At 29.4% G+C, this 22789-nt stretch overlaps 1 protein-coding gene and 2 non-coding genes across 3 annotated transcripts; 1 reads left to right on the top strand and 2 right to left on the bottom strand.

The window, feature by feature from the left end:
- The first annotated feature begins 3148 nt into the window (after window positions 1-3148).
- LOC130961736 (phosphopantothenate--cysteine ligase 2-like) lies at window positions 3149-5824 on the top strand. Its single transcript, XM_057887732.1, has 8 exons — window positions 3149-3259; window positions 3393-3540; window positions 3709-3832; window positions 3953-3997; window positions 4075-4189; window positions 4600-4701; window positions 5092-5211; window positions 5294-5824. The coding sequence occupies exons 2-8, from the start codon at window positions 3393-3395 to the stop codon at window positions 5537-5539; spliced, it is 900 nt and encodes a 299-aa protein (XP_057743715.1). The 5' UTR covers window positions 3149-3259; the 3' UTR covers window positions 5540-5824.
- Window positions 5825-16937: 11113 nt separating this feature from the next.
- On the bottom strand, window positions 16938-17097 carry LOC130963911 (U1 spliceosomal RNA). Its single transcript, XR_009080028.1, has one exon. It is a non-coding gene; the product is annotated as a U1 spliceosomal RNA (small nuclear RNA).
- Window positions 17098-19543: 2446 nt separating this feature from the next.
- On the bottom strand, window positions 19544-19703 carry LOC130965075 (U1 spliceosomal RNA). Its single transcript, XR_009081131.1, has one exon. It is a non-coding gene; the product is annotated as a U1 spliceosomal RNA (small nuclear RNA).
- Window positions 19704-22789: the final 3086 nt, after the last annotated feature.

A 22789-nucleotide genomic window follows, 5' to 3' on the forward strand; every position in this document is an offset into this window, starting at 1 on the left:
TCTATGTATGTTATATTATTGTTGATATAAGATAAAATGACAAATTGAAAGCGGCAAGAAACCAAAAGAGAAATAAGAAATTGAAAAATTCACAACTAAGATGAAAATACCTAAGGTGACATCATCGCTAATTGCTAATAAAGTTGATTCATCTTTAATATGAGGAAGTAACCACCACCATCCCAACAAATATGAGCTATATATTCATCACCATCCTATTAATGTCATTTTTGTAATTTTGCTTTGGCAATCTTCATTTTTCTCTCTCTCCCTCTTGCAGGTGAGAGGCCTCAATTCTAGGTGACTTCTTCAAAGAAATATCTTTTTACATAAAAAGGAATTATAAAAGAATAAAATAAAAAATTAATTACTATTAAATTTATAATTTTTATTATTATACATGTTATTATTCTAATTCAAAGGTGATTACACTTTCAATTTCTTATTTTATCAACTTAAAAATTATCTAAGTTATTATTTTTTTTGTTACATGCATGTATAAAAGTATAAAAATATACTATTTATACATCAAATATTTTTTATATCTGCAGAAGTTATTATTATTAATTAATTATACATTTAAATTATTTTTAATTAAAAAAGGAAAATATACATTAATTATTAAAAAAAATACTCATGTTAAGATGGTATGTATAATAAAAGAATATTTGTGTAGAAGACTTATATATATATGTTATATGAAAAAATATATTTTTTAATGTTTAAAATAAATTTAAATTTATTCTTAATATTTTGATTGTTCTATTTATATTTCTAATATTGTATTTTAGCTATATTTATATATTTTGGTCTCAATTCGAATTTTCTTTCGATATATCCTAGTTTTGTGGTGGTTTTTTTTAGGTCTTATGTTGTTGGTGAAAAAAAAAATAGAGACAAAAGAGGAAAGAAAATTAGAATTTTAAGTTTTTAACCAAAAGTTATAAATTAACTATGATGGAAAGTAAGATGTTACAAATGTTAGATATAAGTTTTCCACTTATTCTAATATTATGAACAAACATAATACTTTTTCATGTTATATATAATAATTATGTTAGGCTATATAAAAAATTAATTATCAAATCAGTTATTTATATAAAGTATATATCTAAATATAAAATACATATTAAAATAAATTAAAGAATATATATTTACACATAAATATAGAAAAAAATTATCAATTTATTATTTGAAAAATTTAGCTACTGACATAACAATTTATAAATAATTTTAGAATATAATAAAAATAATTAATAAATATAATTTTTTAAATGAAAAAAATTTTGTATTTAATAAACGACTTATTCATTTAATTTAAATTTTTGTGATAATATTTGAATAAATATTTAGAAAATTAAAAAAAATTCAGACAAAATTTGATCTTTAATTTTTTTTTAAAATATATGATCATTCACAATAATTAAAAAAATTACTTGACACAAATTACCAAATTTCAAAAATAAAAATATTTTATTTTTTAGTATTAATTGCAAAAATTTACTTTAAAATCTGATATTTAAAGTTCTTTTAAGATTTTTATATTTAATATTTAATTCTTTTTATTGCGTTTTTAAATTTTATAAAAATTTATTTATTATTAGTATATTAAATTTTTTTTTGTTAACGATATAAATTTTTAAATACTATTTTAATAATTTATTTCACAAATATATTTTAATAATTTACTTCATAAATATATAATGATTGATTTTTTATATACACATACCATTATTTCAAACACTATTTTTGTTTTGATCCATACATAAAATCAAAGCTATTGATAAATAATTAATGTTGGAAGCGTGTTTGGAGATCAGGAACTTGAATGGGTGTATGTATCTAACATCCGACATCTAAATCTAACAATCCGGCTAATTAATTAGTAGTTTAGTTAGTCAAAATCAAGGCTAGATTTCAACAACTAAAGTGGAACAAAGCAAGAAATTAAAAGCGAAAACTTCAACAATGACTAATATTTTATAAATTTTTTATTATACTAATACAATAAATTTAATTATTTATTTATTTTAAATTTAATTATTTATTATAATAGATTTATTGATTTTAACAATTAGTTATTTAATTTAAAAATATATATTAATATACATAAATATATAATAATTAATTTAATAACTAATTTTTAATAATAAAACATTTTTTAACTAATTAGTACTGCACAAAATCCAGCCTGCTTAAAGAACTGGTTCGGACCCGATCACATTGGGTAAAAAATTGACCCGGATTTACTGAGATCGGGTCAGACCTGAAACCTAAAGAGTTTATCCAGTTTATTATTTCGATCAGACCAAGGTAAATGTTTGGGTCACCCGATCCGGTCCGAAGAGAGCAAGCCGGATCCCAGAGCAACCCACCTGCACTTGGTTGTTGGTACTTCATCTTCATCATCATCACGTGTCTCAGGGCAACAGACGGTTTCTTAACTCTACACGCGCCACCGCAGCAGCAGCGAAGAACCTCCACACCACCGTACGCCGCCCGTTCTGTAACCACGCTCCTCAGGTAACAAAACCGTCTTTGGAAGAAGGCATTTCTGAAAAACTTGAATCTAATAATCTTTTTCTCCTGTGTTTAGGTTTCTCAAGAGCAGGTGTTGAATCAACAATGTGGTTCTACTTGGGGAAGGCAGGAGGCTGGTAGTAAAGCATACTGACTTGACTCCTCCAACAGCAGAACAGAGCGCGTGAAGTTTGTTACGAGAGTGTAAAATGTGGTAACCGTCTCCAATCTGCATGCCCTTGAGCAAGATTTTTGCTTTGATTTTTTGGTAAGAATGATAGTTGATATCACTGAATCATTTCCATTAAATTGAGGGATTTTTATTTTTAATTTTTTTGCAGTGTTGTTTAATGTTTTATCCATGTGCTGACTGCTGCGTTCATCATCTATTCATCTTTCAATTTTTGGTTCAATTTATTGTTAAGACCCGGTTTAAAATTGGCCCGAACTGATTGGATATTATCGGGTGAGGGGTCGGTTATGGGTCTAGGAAATGGACCCGGTCATAATTTAGGGTCGGGTTCGGATTTCTTGAGAGAATCTAATTCCTCTGCTTTCCAAACAGCGCGTTAATTAATCTTAATCTTCATGGGCCAATTGTCGGCTATTAATCAAAACTATTTCTTCCTGAAATTTTGGATTATATAAAACTTGAACCCAATCGCTCCATAAACATACAACAGTAAGTTCTGATTCTTCTCCCTAACTAACTAATTAATCTGAAAGTCTTTCCTTCAAGGTGAGATACGCTATCCTGAGCACCCGAAAAATTTGATTTTTTTTTTTGGTTATATATTTTACTTTTCCAATTCCTTCTGCTTTATCTCAATGGGTTTGAATGATAAATGACATTGTGGGTGTAATTGTTTCAGATGGATGCATCAAATGGATCCCAAGATACTGAGCAAACCCTTGATTCACAAGTCAAAGCGTTCTTTGATTCTGCTCCACCTCTCCAGAATAGAAATGACATCACTCAGAAATTGAATCACTTCATTCAGCTGAATTCTTTATCTTCAGGCAAGTGATTGTGACAGTGACACTCTTTTGTATCGTATTGTATTGTGTTCTAGACCATTAAAAATTATGCTTTCTTTTATTGCCATTTCTCCTTTTGTGTTTTTTTTTTTATGCTTGCCCTGCATAATGTGTGGTGGATTTTTGTTGTTGTTGTTGTTGCCTTCACAGAAAATGGGATAGGTAAGAGAATTGTTTGTGTGACTTCTGGTGGCACCACTGCTCCATTGGAGCAGCGGTGCGTTCGCTATGTTGACAACTTTAGTTCAGGTCATAGGGGAGCCACATCCACTGAGTATTTGTTCTTGCACTTGCTCTTGTTCTTGTTCTTGTCAATGAAACTTTTTTTTGGATATTTGTTTGGTGATCTCTTGGAGGGGAATGAATACTATGTTGCTGGTTATGTTGAGTGTAGGTATTTTCTGAAGGCGGGATATGCTGTGATCTTCTTGTACCGGAGGTGAATTTTTCTGTGTATCCTTCTTTTATGTTTGTTTTTCATGTGTTGTTGCTTACTTACCTGTAACTCTTGTTCAGAGGAAGTTTTCAGCCATTCTGTAGATCCCTTCCTGATGATCCCTTACTTGAATGCTTTGAGGCGACCGAAGGATTAAACATTCAAGGTCTTTGGTTTCTGCTTCATCCTCTTCTTGTACAATTAAAAAAAGGAAGGAAAAGAATATAAATAAAATGATACCAATAACTCTACTAGCAATGCTTCACATTAGAATTTGCACCGAAAATTGTGATAGACTGAAATGAAAGACTTGATCGTGTAGGTCGTTAGTTGTATGAAACAATGATGTTAAGTGGCTTGTAAGATTTTTTTTTCCCCTCTTCTTCCTCTAGAAGATTCTTAATTTTTATCTTGATTCACTAAAGGCTGACAAAATTCCATCATATATATAATTTCATCATATAATTCAATTTTCTTTGCTTTTTAATCTTGTCCTTAGATGAAGACCACTCAAAATGATACTTAATTGGATATCTTGTAATGATGTTATTTTGCATGCCCACTTCATTCTTCTTATATTGATAAATATGTTTTTTATTTTGTAGATGCTGCAAATAATTTCAAAGCCAATGAAGGATATTGGCCCACGTGCAATGTTCTATCTTGCTGCTGCAGTATCTGACTTTTATGTTCCTTGGAAGGACATGGTATACAATTGATATGTTGGTTCTTCTTTCCATAAAAGTTTCATGCCTTATTAACTTCAATTCTGGCTTGAATGATTTTGTAATATGTTAAGATACAAGAATATTAACCATGTCAATTTCAACATCTGAGCTAGAGTTAGTTATTATTTAGAGAATTAGCATACAGATAACACTGCATAACTTAATTAGTCCTGCTTAGATTGTGAAAACTGAAAAGGATAAGCAGAAAAACATTTATTGAAATATCGGAACTATTTAAGGGTTATTTTGAGATTGATGATCATTGTGAAAATTGCTCTGCAAAGCTAGGATCTTGAAATTAAAACACCTCAATTCATAAAATATATTTGACTTGGTAATATCTACTTGCTATATATTTATCCTATGCAGGTAGAACATAAAATTCAATCTGGATCTCACATCTTGGATGTGAAACTTGTTCCTGTGCCAAAGATGCTATCAGTGCTTAGGAAAGATTGGGCACCCCTTGCTTTTTGCATATCTTTCAAGGTATTGATGGGTTGGATATTTAGTCTTTACAATTTTTTGGAGTAATATTGTAATAGACTTACCTTTCCTCCCTGGTTAACAGTTAGAGACAGATTCAAACATTCTTCTAAATAAGGCGCGGGGTGCTCTCGAGAAGTACAATATGCATGCTGTTGTTGCGAATGAGCTCTCCACGCGCAAGGAGCAAGTGGTGGTTGTCACTATTGACGACAAAATTACAGTTCAACGAGATAAGAGCAAGGCTGATGATGATGTAGAGAATCCCCTCATTAAGCTTCTTTCTCAGAGACATTCAGCTTACATTGAGGACTCGAAGAGAATGAGGTGAATCACTTTTTGAGTCTGATCTTTTCGACTTCTTCTCCATGTTGCAATTCCATGGCAAGACAACTCTCGTTGTATGTAATAAAACCATGAATAAATGAAAAGAAGGATTACACAATATAGATAAAGGGTGTTAAAAAGGAGATAGTTTCAATAGGAGAAATAAGAAGTTTAAATTTTAATGTAGTGTGTATCAAGGTTACAAATTTTAATGTGTTTTGGATATGCAATTATGCATACTGGGACCAAATAACGCATTAACCATATTGGATTTAGCTTGTTTAAAGTATAGTACATGATACATCTCAATCATTGATGGAGGAAAGAAAAGTCAATAATATCTCAATCATTGATGGAGGAAAGAAAAGTCAATAATTCATAATTTTTTAAGATAACAATTACCATAACTACATATACATACAGGATGTTTAGGATTTCCTATCAAAGTAATTAAGTGCTACAATTGGGAAAGTAAAATCTCATTCATCTATCCTGTACACCTATATTCCGTATAATAATATCATTAAAAATGAATTAGATTTGGGGAGGAAACATTATGGTATTGAATAAAATATTAGCTATTGATAAGTGGGAATTATGTCCCATTTTCATTCATCACTATCTGATTTAAGATCTTCTGCTGCCAAGAGCTGGCTGATAAGTTTATCTTGATCTTGCTCAGCCTTTCTTCTCATCAAATCTCTTTTCTTGAGAACAAGTGTGTACCCTTTAAGGGTATTGGAGAAATTCTTAGCAGCAGCTGCCTTCTCTCTAGCCAGAATCTTCCTTGCCTCATCAGGATCCATCTAAGATTTTACAAACTATTTCAGTCACATAAAAAAAAAAGCATGTTAGACTGTTGCCATTTCAAAACACAAATTCTACTTTAGGGTGATAAACTACTTCCTTCTATTTAAAATAACTCTTGTTTTGACTTAATTTATGCCCTGTATTCTTTAAAATTCACTCAAACCTGGAAGTGATTAAGTAACTCAATCTGGCACGCTTGTACAAAGGGAAGAAATTGATAGCATGTCCTACTTCGCTATAGGATTGTAAGATCGAGGAATAAGGCAATTTAATATATCAATATGCGAACACTTTGTATGTCAAACTGTATCAATTGTAGACATAGTTTTACCCACCAACCTTTGAAGTATAGAAATTAAAAGACACTGCACACAACATGTTCCAAAAATGTTAAAAAGTTAGAAAAACAAGAGTTAAATATATTGAAGTTTCTCTGTGAAAGATAAAACTTAACAAGTAACTGAATCAACTGCGAAGATAGTCAGATGCATAAAAGATATTAACTTCATAGGGTTGACTCGGTTATCCATATCATACTGTCTTCGCTTCTCATCGTCTGTAAGCAATTCATATGCAGTTTGGGCGTTTGTTTCTGAGAATAAGACAAAGATAAGACATTGAGAATAAGACATAAATGATAGGGATACAAAATTTTGTGTTCTTGTATTCTATTTGGTGATAAACTATAACAAATTATAAAAATCTAATTTATTCTCATTTTTTTTCATCCAAAAAATTTGAGAAGAAAAATATAATAATAAAAAAAATAAAAAATAAATTATGTCCTTTTGTATTTGTGTCTTTCTTGTTAGGATGTACACAAAATATAATAGTTCAGTGTCCCTAAACATAGTATCTTTGTCCATGTCTCATATGTCAAATACGATTTTGTGTTCCTGTCTCAATGTCCTGTACACAAACCTGACAAACGCAAAGTAATAAACCTAGCTTCTGCTGTTTCGCCTTCCTCAAGGGTTCCTCTACCATCATAGACTGGAATAGTGAAGTAGAGTTACTATATGTATTCAGACATTTTCATCTTAGAAAACAACACAAGCACAGTGGAACTGTACTTCTAGGATTAACAACTACTTGTGAGTTTTCAGTTATATACACTAAATTTAGTTATCAAATAAATCACTCATATAGAATACATATAAAATACAAAATATATATTAAAAGTTAATTAAATAATGCATAATTATATACAAATGTGTGTACATAACATTTGTTTAAATATTAATCACGGTTGAATTCATAATTTTTATCATATCAGAGTCCTAGTATTTTAATTCAAGATGATTAAGCTCTCAACTTATCATTTTAACCACTACTTCACTTTATAAATTTTTTTTTTTTCAAATCCTATATTGTTTTCTGTCTTCTCACCATCATCCACACTCTCGTCCACCATCCTCTGTAAAAAGATGTGACTGTTTGATTCTTTTTAGAACAAATTAATTATCTTATGTATTTACTTACATACTTTTGTTTTAAAGATTTTACGGTGAACAATTTTACAAAATCAACGATACAACTAAGCTTTTTTTTTTAATACTTTTACAAAAGTCATGATCAATGACATTGCCACATGATTCTTAAATTTTAATTTTGCCCATATTTCATAATCGATAATGCTAAGAAGATAATAAAAAATAAGTGCTAACAATTTAAACATATCTTATTTAATATTTATTAATTTTAGTAATAATTAATAAATACTAAATAAAATAAATTTTGACAATTTTAGCTAATTTATTTTGTTTTTCAAATATTATTGTTTCATAATAGGTGATTTCTTCATACTCAATTAATTTGAGGGTATTACATACACTTCTTACATGTTCCAATTAATTGGTGATATGTGTATTCATTAATTTCAATTAGCAAATAAATTTTTAATTTTTAAAAATAAAAATTAATAAATTTAATACATGTATAAAATACTGTATATATAAATATCTTAATACACTATACATACATTTAAGTTCAGTTAAATCAAACCACCATATGTGGTAAACCTTAAATAAATTATTTAAAAAAAATTAGAATTGAACCGTTGTATATGTTGCCGGAGAAAGAGGGAAGAACATAGAACCCTAATTATTTTCATCTAATTTCATTTTTTTCTCTTTTTTATATTAAAAAAAATTTGTTTTCGTCTTCTGTTTTTTTATTGAAGAAAAAAAAAAGAGAACAATGAAAAGAACAATCGATTGTTCTGGGTTACAATAACAAGATCGATGACTTTCGAAGATTAGAAGAAGGAAAAAAAAGGTATATCCTGAAAGTGAAAGAGAAGGAAAACAAATTTTTTCTGTGAATATAGAAAAGAGAGAAGACGAAATTAGATGAAAAAGATTAGAGTTTTATGTTCTTCCCTCTTTCTCCAGCATATACAACAGCCCAATTCTAATTCTTTTTCTTTTTTCTCTTTAAAATAATTTATTTAAAGTTTAGCACATATGGTGGTTTGATTTAACCATACTTAAATTTATGTACAGCATATTAACTATAGGGTCGCTCTCTGGTACAGATCAATTATTATACAGATATACAGATATTTTTTTTAATTGTATATCCTGCTTACACGTTTACCTGCTATTGCAGCATGGGGCAGGAGATCAGCAGTTTGTGCCTTTGTGGTGCTCATGGAAAGGGTTTTTGAGCCGAGTTGATTGTGTGAACAACGAACGGGATGATATTGTGTTGGGTTCCGTTTATTCAGCTTCAGGCCTTGGGCCTTATTGGCCATTGGGACTGGTTTTGACCCAAAAATAAAATATGAAACGCAAGATAGGTAGGGTCATGGTTTTTCAATTTCCATATTTAACAACCATGTCCGTTATATTTTGATCCTTTCAATTGCGGAAATTCTTTTTGTTATAAAAAATTTGAAAACTCTTATTTTTTTGTTAACAAATATCCTAAAATTCTCTTTTCCTAAACCCATTAATTAACAAACAAGCCTGTACACAGTAGTCTAAACTCTATGCTCTATTCATAAAGAATAACGGATCCCACCACCAAATTAGTGAAACCAAAATAAGCAATATAATGAAGTACAATTAATTAATTGATATAAATTATGATAAATTATAATTGTAATATGTTTTTTTTTTTAAAGAAAAAAGAGACTCAACACTGAAAAATAGTGTTCATTATAAATTCATAATACAAATACAGGAATAAACAAAGTGCTCAACAAAGTTTTAGTATTAGATAAAGAATATCTAATTTTTCATATTAGATAAACAATATTTAATTTTTTATATCGGTTTCGTCGGTTTATGCATTGCAATTAATTAAAGAAACTAGTTAAGATTACTAAGGTAAAAAGGTAATATCTTTTAGGTGTCTAAATAATGTATTGAAGCTATTGGAATTTCAAATAAAAAAGGTTAACTCTTTAAAATATTGACCAATTTATTAGAATGTGACCTAGAATAATAAATAAATAATTTTATTAATTTTTTTGGATACAAACCTTTTATTTATCAATTCTTTCTTTTAATTTTTATCTTTATCTTTACGATAATAGTAACAATAATACAAATATAGAGTTTTTTGCCGACATGATACTTAAATTTTGAGTTTAAAGATTCTTTTTTAGATGTTTCGCTTATAATTTTTTTTATTTTTTTATTGTCACATTTAATTGTGTTTAGAAATTCAAATAATAATAATAATAATAATAATACTTTTTTGTTTACATAATACTTAAATTTTGAGTTTGAGACATCATTTCTTTAGGTACCTTTATTAAAAATTTTAAAATAATATTTATTTATATTTCTCTTATTGTCACTTTTAGTTGTGTTTAAAATTTTGAATTTTAAATATCAGAAAGGATTAACACAATTTTAAGGGTTGCTATTCATTATTTATAAATTTTTAAGTTATAGATGGACATAATTTTTATTTTTTATTATCGCAACAAACATTAAAAAAGTTTTAATGTAAATTTTAGTGCAAAATTAACATACGAATAATATAATTATATATGCTTTTATTTTTTAGGGTTTTTTTTTTATAGTCGAAGAATATTATAAATTTTAAATTGTTTGATTTATATTTTATATTAAATAAATAAAAAATAATATATTGACTATTATTCATATTCTGTCACAAAATTTAAAACAAGGCTTAAGAATCAGACAAAGCCTATATATAAATATCAAATTCATTTTGTCGTGTGTTTGACCTCATGGAGGCCAACTTAAAGTGCAAAATCTTAACTGCACATACAAATATACTCATGTATTTAAATATGAGATCTCAACAACTTTTACAAAAAAGAAGATAACTTACCACTATAATAGGAGTGAAGATTACAAGAGTTGTCACTAGGTCACTCATCCAATTATTTAACTCTCATTTTCATCTCAGGGGTTTTTCAACTCTAGTCTATATAAAAACCTATTCAAAATCCTTTTTAAATTAAGCATCTAAGTTTCTTGTAGGTATCATTCCACGTGCACCTCTTCAAGAGAAACTCGAATAACTTCCTAAAAGATTACCATGTGTTCATATCACAAAAAAAAAAAGATAATTCTAAAGATCTATTTTTGTTCGAATCGAATAATATTCATTCAATTTATTAACATTTGACCAACAAAAACCTATCCAAATCCAATGATATTAGTAGACGCTCAAATTGTGTTTCAAATTTCAAAATTATTACTCTTTGAGCTTCAAAATTTATTACTCTTTGATCTTCAAAATTTATTTTCTTCAGTGTTTTCATTAATTTTTTTTCTTTTTTTATGGTCACATTTAATTGTGTTTCAAATTTCAAATAGTAATAATGATCAATAGAATTAAACAGTTAAAATATTAATTCATGATATTTTATTAAATAAATTAGTTTTAAATAATATAAAAAGACAAATTAATTTTTTCTTTGAATAATTACCCAAATCAGTCCCCGAGAATTTTAAAAACGGATATTTTAGTCCCCAAAAAAAATTAATACACAGATTAATCCTTTAAGATTTGTTCCGGCAGACAAATTAATCCTCAGTCCAGTTTCTGGCGTGACTCATCAAGGGAGATTGTTGAGTTAGCACGTTTAGACGCACACGTGGCACTTAACATGCACAGGTGTCTGTCATGGACAAATTGGTTCCCAATGTAAAAAGTAAAGTGACGTCGTTTTAGGGTTGGAGAAACGTAACATTGCAAGGTGATAATGAAAGTCACGTTTCTTCTCCTCCCTTTCAACCCTTTTCACTGAAAAAAGACCCTAATCCTATTCTTTCTTATCAGTTTTTACTTTTTACAGAGAGCCCTCTCCACGTTGCTTCATCACGATCCACCTCATCTCCCAACATTACGATCGTGACGGTTGTTGCCCTTTCGAAATTTTAACTTTTTCTACTTTGCCCTTTTCAGCGTGTTTGAGACCATTATCATTAGATCCACCATGTCTTCCTCCTCGGCGGCTCCATAAAGAAGTGCTTCCTTTGCTTGTCGCCATTGCAGTTGAAATAGGGTTTACAATGTAACTTATGATTACACAGTTTCAGCAATGAAGAATTTCAAATTTATTTGCAACTAGAGGTTTGGGAGAGAACATCAAAACGACGTCATTCTTCACCAATGTGCAGGGACTATTTTGTCCTTTTCGCACACGTGGACACTTAAGTGCCACGTGTGCGTCTGAACGTGCCAACTCAGCAGTCTCCCTTGATAAGTCACGCTGGAAACTGGATAGAGGACTAATTTGTCCGTCGGAACAGATTTTAAAGGATTAATCTGTGTATTAATTTTTTTTGGGGACTAAAATGTCCGTTTTTAAAATCCTCGGAGACTGATTTGGATAATTACTCTTTTTGTTTTCTCAAATAGAGTTAAACAGTTAAAAGACATTTTATTATAGACTAATATATCTAATATTCTAAAAGAACAAAAGCTAATTTAATATTTTAGAGACTAATATATCTAATTTTATCCATTTGTAACTTTTTTAAAAAGCTTATACTTCAATTCTGTTTTAACTATATGTAATTCGCTGTAGACTCTAATAAAATTAGAATATACATACAAACTATGAAACTCTAGCATAATTTATATTGTGTTTTACTTTATATGTAAATCATGCTAGAGTTCTATAGTTTATTTATATATTTTGAATTTACTAGAGACTCTAAAAATGACATAAAATTAAACAGAAAAGAAATATAAGTTATGTAATTCAAAAAATTACTAGAGTTCTATAGTTTATTTATATATTGTGTTTTATCAACTGATATTTATTTAAAAAATCACCTTTAAATCTTAAGTTATGTAATTCAAAGGTCACTCCATTTATATTTTTTAAGGTTTTAGAAAACTAAAATTTTTTGCTATTTTTATAGTGGATTAATTAGACAAATAATAATAATAACATTGCTTATTTGTGCCAATTATTGGTTCAATTTATCTCATTTAAAATTTTTTTATTTCTTTTTATTCCAATGAATTTTTTTGGAAATGCAATTCCCAATATCTTAATGATTTTCTTTTTATAAAGAATAGAAATAGGTGAACAATAAATATTTTAACTAAATTAAAAAAATATATGCAATGCATTTTTTAAAAACTGGATTTCTTTTTACATAAAAACATAATCTTTATTTTTCAAAAAATCATCACTTTTCACTATAATTTTTTTTTGTTTGGTTAAAAAACTCTTCAGTATAGTATTATTCCTTAGAATTTTACCCTCTTAACATCTTTTGTCCTGAACGGGCCCACTTTTATTTTATTCCTTTCTCAACAAACAACTATTATCACAAATGAAAAATAAAATGAGGTCAAACTTCTTCAAACTCAAATCCAAAAGGCCCAAAACACGATAACAATGTATCCAATAGCATTCCCGTAACACTGGCCAAAAAATAATTAAAAAAACCCATTCCCGTAACGGATTTTCGGAGCTCAGGCGCTACACGGCTCAACAGCTATGAGCCATCTCCTTTGCCTCTTCTGTGACACTTCTGCTATTCACCGACAGCAATCATGAATATGAATGACACATACACTACGTGTCAATCTACCGTTGTATTTAAAGGATTCTTTTTAACTCTATACCAATTAACATCTGTACTTTATAATTGACCATATATAAAATATTTTATACATATATTAAATTCATTAATTTTTATTTTTTAAAATAAAAAATTTATTTGCTAATTGGAATTAACGAATACACATGTCACCAATTAATTGGAACATGTAAAAAAAATATATAATATCCTCAAATTAATTAGATATCAAAAAAATTACCTTCATAATAATATATATAGATATTATTCTCTTTCATCTATCAGTGTCACTCTATAAATTGATCCAAAGACAGTGATAGATAAAAAGATATGGAAAGGACTTTGCACAACTTGAGTCATTGCTATGCAATGAAATGAGAAGCATCTAGAGAGGTTGAGATGGACGAGAGATAAAAAAAAACCCTGGGAGAATGAAGTCTTTGCAAGTATTGCCCCAAAGCCAGCAATCCTTGAGCAGCTTGATGTGTTGTTAGGATCCTAAGATAATCTGCCTGTATTTATTATCGATCAGATAAATCTTTTAGCGATAAAAGAACCAATATATCTGACAGAAGTAATTTTGAAGGAAAAAAATTATATAACTAAATTTTTTGGTTATCGAGGAGAGTTTTCCGTGATAGAAGTCACGGTGATTTTGTTTTTGTCGTCACAGACAAACTTTCTCATAGAAAACAAGTTCTCGACGATATTTTTTATGTGCTTAAACCAAGGTCAGTGACTTGTAGTGATGTATTCACTGTTGATCCTTGCCTCTCGAATTTGTACCTCTTATTCAGAGAAGAACATTAAGATTTGGTGAAACATAATATTAATTATTTAATATTGACTTTATAGTAAAACTACATTAATGTTAAATAAAATTTTTTTAAATTCAAATATAACACTTTAAACTTTAGAAATCAAATCAAAATTAAGTCCAAACATAAAAAACCAATTTAATTCTTTACCCTAATCATATATTATAATACTTATATATATTCATATCACATATTTGTTTACAAGATTTTCCAACTATATATGTGTCCCTAAATTACTTTACAAGTGTCAATTTGTATTATGAGTTTGATAGCTAAATTCCAACTTTATAACAAACATGGGTCTACGTATTTCCAGCTTATAGATTTGATTTCATATATATAGTCCTCAAAATTTCTGTCACCATCCCAAGATATTATTAAATGCGGACCTCTTTTATTTAGTATTTATTTTATTTGATTCAGATGACCATAACTAGAAGGAATAAAAAATGTTTATGATAAAATATAACATGATTGCTATTTCACAAAGTAAACCATTTTTTCTTAGGATACACAAAATGGTCTCTTATATATCGTTATTTGTTACTACTTGATTATGCTATTCTATTTTTTAAAAAGTTGAATTTTATTAATATATAACAGTATATTTTCTCAATAATCCTATTCAACTTAAATAGTACTGTCTAGAGTAAAAGAAATATCTATGATTTCAACCATAAAAGTTTGACACCTTCAACTATTGCTAAAAAAACATTAATAATTTTCATGTTCAGCATTATTAGATGCATTCCCCTGCTGCATTTCTAGCAGCTTTTAATCTTATAATCTTTCTAGCAATTATTTGAAACACAAGAATTTAAAGAAGGCTTCATCTATCAACAACCAAGTCCAGTAGAGACACCACACCAAGAGAAAATATTCAATTTGATCTCTGAAATTATATTTGAATTTCAATTTAGTTTTTAAAATTTCAATTGCTTTAATTTAGTCTCTAAATTTTTCAATTGACTCTGTGAAAAAAACCACCACAAAGTCTAATATAATTAAGATTTAAAAAATTTAGAGATTAAATTGAGGCCATTAAAATTTTAAAAGATTAAATTAAAACTTGAGTGTAGCTTCAAAAACTAAAATAAATATTTTCTCCAACATCGATGTATGTAGAGATATTGTCCCCCCAAAAAAAGGAACCAAAGATGTCTCCTATAATTTATGTCTCCTATAATTTTAGTACTCATTCCATTATTTAGATTGATTTATCGGTGATGATATATGAATAAATTACATGTTAATTGAATTAGCTAGTTATACCCTCGTGCTTGTTTTAAGTTCAAGTCTATTATCTTTTCGAAATTTGTTTTGCACCAACAAATTAAGTTTATGTAATTATGCCAACATTTCGAATTTTAGCAATTTTATTATCTTAAGTTTTAACAGTTTTATCTGTTCTCAATAATACTCTGATACGTTTTAAATTCTTACAACTTTGTCTGTACTTTTTTTTGCAATTTTATTTACACTCCAATTTTATGTAATGGTTCCAAAATATTTGAGAATTTTATTTACATACTATTATAATTTTTTTACTTCGTCATGTTAATTTTTAATAAGTTGCAAACTCAAGTAACTTGAGTTAAGGAAATATCTCTATAAAAATTGTAGATAGTTTTGGAAAAAGGAAAAAAGTAAAATTAAGAGAAAGTGACGTTATCAATTTAGGAGTGACATTATCATCTCCTATTAATTTTATGTTATTTAGTTTGATATTAGATTAATTACATAATTATGATTAAATTATATCGTTGGCCTATAAATAAATAATTTTTATTGTATATTGACATAATAACATGTGAATATCAAATTTATTTTTAAATTAATGAATTCTAAAATCGCAATTGATATACACTAGTTATTATTATTGACATAAAGACCATATATCAAAGATTGGAAGGGTCACTATAACGTCTGCAAAAATTTGGGCCATCTATACTGGGATGAAGCTAGCAGTGAAGCTAGGAATCAACAAATTACAAATAAAGACTGATTCTTCTCGTACTTTGAAACTAATTAATGGGTCATCTAGTAGTCGCCATCATACGCTTTCTCTTATTAGGGCCATTGAGGATCTCCGCAGCAAAATGACTTATGTGTCTTTTAAGCACGTATTTTGCGAAGCTAATTTCTGTACAGATGCACTGGCAAAGCAAGCTCAGTCAATCCCAACCGGCCTTCTCTGTTTTGCAGCTCCATCCCCTTTCCTGATGCCTATTCTTGCTGATGACAGAAGTAGAAGGAAGAGTGTGAGAGTGTTATCAGCGTAATTGGATTTTGTTTTGGGCCTTGACCCTAGCCTCCTTTTAATAAAAAAAATATTATTTAAACCATGTATAACCAAGTGTCTTATAAAAGGCTTATTCAACGGAGATATAAATTATAAAGTAGAGTTTTTTTTATCAAATTAATAATTATAATAACAAAATAGTTATTGGACAATTGAATATATAATTAAATAGACCTGTAAAATTGCAAACCAAGATATTATCATCTTTGATCTATAGGTATGTAGTTACTTGTCCAACATATGATCCATAAACTGTGTTTATGTTGAAATGAATTAAACAAACACAAGTAGCTCATGGACCTTTGGTGTTATATTTTGATAATCCTCAAAATTCAAAATCACAATTTTAAATTCAAACCAAATTAGTTAACAAAAATAAAATGAGTTTGAAGCCACCAACAACACAATAATTGAAAAACAAAATATTTTGATTAACTAGTTTAGTAGAGGCTGCGCGAACGCAGGCCTCCGCTGTCACAAATTATGACGTAGACTCCACCACTTGGGTAGAACTTAGGATAGCACCCCTCCCAAGTGCAATGGAGGTCGCTACCCTAGGCCATGGGCCTTTTTGATCACCCATCGACCTCGTCCAGGTAAGTATGTTGTAACTACCGTCATGCCTTTCATTTTATATTGCATTGCAACATTCTCAGAGGCATATTTCTTCGATGTGGTACATCAGTACAGTGCGTCTTCTTTCCATCCATAAACAAAAGAGCAAGAGAAATTTCAAACAAAAAAGCAAGGATCAGCTACACATGTAAGAAAAAGAAAAAGAAAAAGAAAGTAACAAAAGAAGAATTAGAAAAAACCTGACAAGGCTGAAGAACGAAGTAAATTACGGGTATGAGAATAAAAGTGACAATGAACTAGAAGATATAAAAAGAAACAATCAAGACTTGAAAAATTAGATCTCAACTGATAATGTATTGCAATGATGAGGAAACAACTTTGAAACAACTTCAGAGGACAACCATAAATAAAAGAAAAGCTCCAAAGAAAGTTAGCATAAAAACAAGGCCTAGAGAAAGGAAGAGAACTGTTTCTAGTCATGTTAGTGATACTAAACCCATAGCAGTGATCTCTCTCTATTTTTTTCGTATTTTGGGAAGTAAGAGAGAGTGGGTTATATAAATAAGTGTGTGTGAGAATTCATAACTATTTGTGGCTAAGAAAATGAGTCAGCTTCTAGTGTAGCAAATCCAAGTGATATTGATAGAAGACCATGGTGTGTTTTTTGGATGTTATTTGATATGGTTTTGATGTTGTGTGTTTTGATATATAGATATCTTCTTGACTAAGCCGTTTAGATGGTATCATTTTGAGGAACTTTTATCTAGGTGTTAGTTTTAGTATGGAGAGTATTTTGTTTTGCTTGTAATTCTAGTTGGAGAATTGATATTTGTGATATTTTGTAAGAATTTATTGCTTGTTTTCTTCTCAATCGAGTCCAGAGTTTTGAACCAATTGAAAAAACAAATGCCATTCAACAACTAATTCAGAGTTTTTCTAGCAATCAAATTCCCAGAATTAGCATAATTTACCATAATTCAAAGAATGTGAACCATAAACTCTATAGGCAAATTTCAAACTTTTTTTATGATTAAAATATCAATAGTTGTATTGTTATGTATACAAAAATAGTTTATGTACTCTTTAGAAAATGTAATGCAAAAGAAATTCTATTTTATAATAGTTTTTTCAACCCTCTAATCTCAGGTATTAATAAATTAGAGGTCCAGTAATTTTACAGTGCAAATTTTGTTTCCATTTAGGGTGGATGACTCAAAGTTGGGATAGTGTTAATTGGGTTGGTCCGTCTAAATTAAAAATTTAGTTTGAAAATTGGTTAAATCAGGAGATGACATGTATGAAGAAAAAAAAATGAATTATTATATTTTTTGCTATTTTAATTTGTGGTCTATTTGAAATTGTAGGAATCAGAAGGTGTTTAAGAATAATATTATCACATGAGAGGGTACTTGGGAACAAATACAAATTATTATAAATAAACCTATGATATGTTGAGAATAAAAAAAGGAGAATTGGTAGTGCACAAATAGAACCTAAAGGATGTAAAAAAGAATGGATTTGGTTGTATTATATAATTATAGTCGAGATTTGAATGGTTTTTTTTGCAGACAAATACTTTACAACAAAAAATAGAGAATTGATATGCTTCATGAGGGATGTCATACAAGAAAAGATAAAAGGGGATGCTGTTTTGAAAGGAATAATTATGACAATCCAATTTCTTTTGGAAGAAATGAATTTGAAAGAAGAGGAAATAAAAATAATATTAGAAAATAGATGTGTGGTTGAGTGGATTAAGGGTAAGAATGAGACTAATTAGGAGCAAATATTCTTGAAAAATAAAATGATATCTAATAGAGAGATGTTCAAGAACTTGACTTTGGAATATAGAAAATTCAAAATGAAAAGACAATGAGAGCTTACGACTGATAGCAATCCGGCTAAATGGGTGTAATCGATCTTGTAGCAACAACAATTATAGAGTTCGACGATAATTTTGAGCATGAGAAGAAACAATTTCTAAGAAACTTTTGTGATGTTTTAGTTGTACGGTTGGGTCTTAGTTCATCTTTGATGGTAATGTTAAAGGAGACAGATTAAAAGTCCATGTAAACTTTTACTCTCCCTTTCGAGTCGAGTGGCAAACTAACAATCTAAAAAAAAAGAATATATAACCCTTAGAATCTCGAATATAAAAAAATATTAATAAGTTAATTATCATTGAACTTGTACTTGCCAATTGCCATTGCTAACGGTGACAATCTCTTGAGATAAAATAAAACCCATTAAATTATTTCATTGTATATGAAATGTTGAAATACTTTAGGAGTTCAATGAAAAAATAAATTGGAATCATTATGGGTAACTATAAATCTACATAAATCTATTAACTCCTACATGAAAAGAAAAGAAAAAAAAATGTTATTTCATTGAATGCAAAAAATTGAAATCCAAAAAACTGAAAAATTTAATGTAAAAAACAATTTTATCATTCACATTAAACTCAATTTAGATAGGGACTGCGCGAACGCAGGTCCCCACTACCACAAATTATGACGTAGGCTCCACCACTTGGGTAGACCTTAGGCAAGCACCCTTCCAAAGTGCAATGAAAGTCACTAGCCTAGGTTATGGGTCTTCTTGTTCACCCATTGACCCCGTCCAGGTAAGTATCCTTAAATTGTTATAGTGTCTCGCTTTTTATAGCGTCTTGTAGACTTCTCACACTCTTCTTCACTCGATGTGGGACTTCAATGCCAGACATATTGCCTCTTGCCTCATGCTCTCGATGTGGGACTTGAATATTTCATTCAATGAATCCAATAAATAGTTGGTTATTAGTTTCTAGTTGAAGTGATTATCAGTAATAGAATGTGAAAAAGAAAACTTTCACATTCCAAGAATGACAACATATTCAGAAGCCAGAAGACAAGAAAAACAAAATTACAAAAACGAAATATCTGAAGAATGAAGAGAACCATTTTTATCAAAACTTATCAAATGATACCATACTTATTATTTTAGATGTTCATATTTGTACCAGGAGAAAAAAGAATTAGAATATGTGGAGTCTTGCATTGATCAAATCAAATACTTAAAAAGCATATCTTAGATTACAATTTTTTTCATTAGGATACATTAATTTATTTATTTATCTATTCTTATCTTAGGTCATATTTTCATAGTTCCACAAAGTTCACTAACGAACATTTTTATATACTTTAGTGACAATCCAATTCAAGTACATATTGTTTTTCCTGATTAACAAATACCTTCAAAGTTAGTTATATTAGGTTTATTTCATAATGATGATTAAATTGTATCCTTAACCTATAAATTAACACTTTTCATTGTGCACTCACATAATTAATAGGGCAAGTTATCAAAATAATTTATTTGGAAATCAATGTTATTGAAATACAACTTTTATACATTGAAAATGCAAATGCAACTTCCATAAATCTATAGAAACCGCGAGAGGGAGATAGCGGATTAGGTAATATACATAAATCACGAGAGGAGTATAGCGGTTTACATTATAACACACCAAAGAAAAAAACTGCGACACCCCTCTAGCGGATTCTTCACGAATTCCTAAACTGCATAAACCGCGGTAGGAACTCATTATCTTAAAAGTTTTTATAGACACAAATGTTTGATTGGACGACAATGAAACTCATTCAAATTAATTATTTGAGTTGCATCTAACATGCTAATTTCACAGTTTACAACTGGATGGTTTACATAAAACATGCTCAATTGTATTAGACAACGTATCATGGTGAGGTTCCTATTAGTATTCCCAAAGCCTGGTGCAGAGAATTCATTCAAATCTGCCACTGCAAAGTTTGAAAAAAATGAAAAGAGATTACAATAAATTGCCACAAAGTCTTCAATTTGATTGAGAAATTATTGATATTTTTTTAAGAGAAGTTATTATAATTTTTTGTGTGGAACATATAGGTTTGAAAAAGAAAGGTGAAGCTGACAATGTTGATGATGAAGAAATGGCATCAGCTGAGACTAAAAATAGTGATGAAGAATGGGATGCTTATGCAAAATTTGATCTGGTAATTGTTATTTATACTCTGTGATTTTTAAGTTTTTCTCAATAGATATTATGAATGGCTTTTGACTTTTAATTTGTGTTGTTGACTCTTGTTGTAGGTTGGAGATTGTGAAATACTTCTGTCGTCTCATTCTAGTATCATTTTATATGTGAACTCTAATTTTTCATGTTTAATACTCAACTCTCATTATTGGTTATTGCCTGGCACCGATTTAATACGAAAGATAAATCATAGTGCACTACCATTTTCTTCTAATGTCATGTTTAATATATATGTGTGGAGATGTTGTGGGCACTTTTGAGTTCCTTTATAATGATTCGATCTCAGCATGGAGAATGTTTCAAGAATTCATTTATAAGAGCTTTTTGTTAGCTTTCCCTCTAATGAAAATGACAATAACAAAGCACAAGAGATAGGAATTGATGAAGAGTATCAGATATACCAAGAAGACAATGACAAAAATAACTCCGATGAATGATTGTTGCTTCTATATAAAATTGACAGCGTCTCCTAGAATATTTTTCCATGTAAAGTAGTAGAGTGGTAGAAAGAGAATAATGACAATTGCATAAACCGCTTTACGCCTACCGTGGTTTATGCAATTTAGGAATTCGTGAAGAAACTGCTGGAGGGGTGCTATGGTTTCTTCTTTGGCGGTGTGTTATAACGTAAACCACTATACCCTCTCGCGGTTTCTATAGATCTATGAAAGTTGCATTTGCGTATGCAATGTTTAAAAGTTGTATTTCGGTAATATTGGTTTTTAAACAATTTATTTTGGTAACTTGTCCTAATTAATAACATCAAATTTATTTTTAGATTATTATAATAAATTCTAAACTCAGAAATTGATGTACACTAATTATTATTGACATAAAGATCTAATATCAAATATTTTACTTAAATCATGGGGATAGGTGAAAATCAAAATCGTCTCCGACCTTTTTTTCTTATTAAAATCATCCTCAACATTACAAAACGTTATAAAATTATCCTTTTCTACTTCAATTTATTATCTTGACCAAATTACCCTTAATAATTAATAAAAATAATAATAATAATAAAAACAAAACAACAACCCCCCAAATTCTCATCCCGTCTCCGTATCTCTTCAGTTTCTAGCCTCCCATCCCCTTCAGTTTTTGGCCTCCCATCCCCTTCTTCTTACCCTTCTTCCTATGCCTCTCTTCGGAACCCCCCTCCCAACCACAACCCCAATTCTTCTTCTCTCTCTTTCCACCATCGTACCATCTCCGCCCCCGCCTCCTTTTCCATCTTCTTCTTGTGATTTTAAAGCAAAGTTAGTTGTGGGTGTGGGTGGATGCAGTATTCAAGTATGAAGCTCCAAATGCGACGAACCCTTTCTAACACAGCATGTACTTATTTTTGAATTTGTGGAGCTTCATGAAGTGCGACATTAAGAAGGCGAAGAGGGTGGCTAAAGCAACGCAAGGAGGAGGAGAAGGATTCAAGTCCGTGTTGAACAAGTGGCAGCCTTACTACTTTGCTTACAATGAGAAAAATGGCTGTTGGGAATAAGAAATATGACCATAATCCAATCAACACGGATTCAAGTCCGTGTTGAACAAGTGGCAGCCTTACTACTTTGCTTACAATGAGAAAAATGGCTGTTGGGAATAAGAAATATGACCATAATCCAATCAATCATGTGTCAAATAATTTGTTACT

This window comes from Arachis stenosperma, chromosome 2 (assembly GCF_014773155.1).
Source record: "Arachis stenosperma cultivar V10309 chromosome 2, arast.V10309.gnm1.PFL2, whole genome shotgun sequence".
Lineage (NCBI taxonomy): Eukaryota > Viridiplantae > Streptophyta > Magnoliopsida > Fabales > Fabaceae > Arachis > Arachis stenosperma.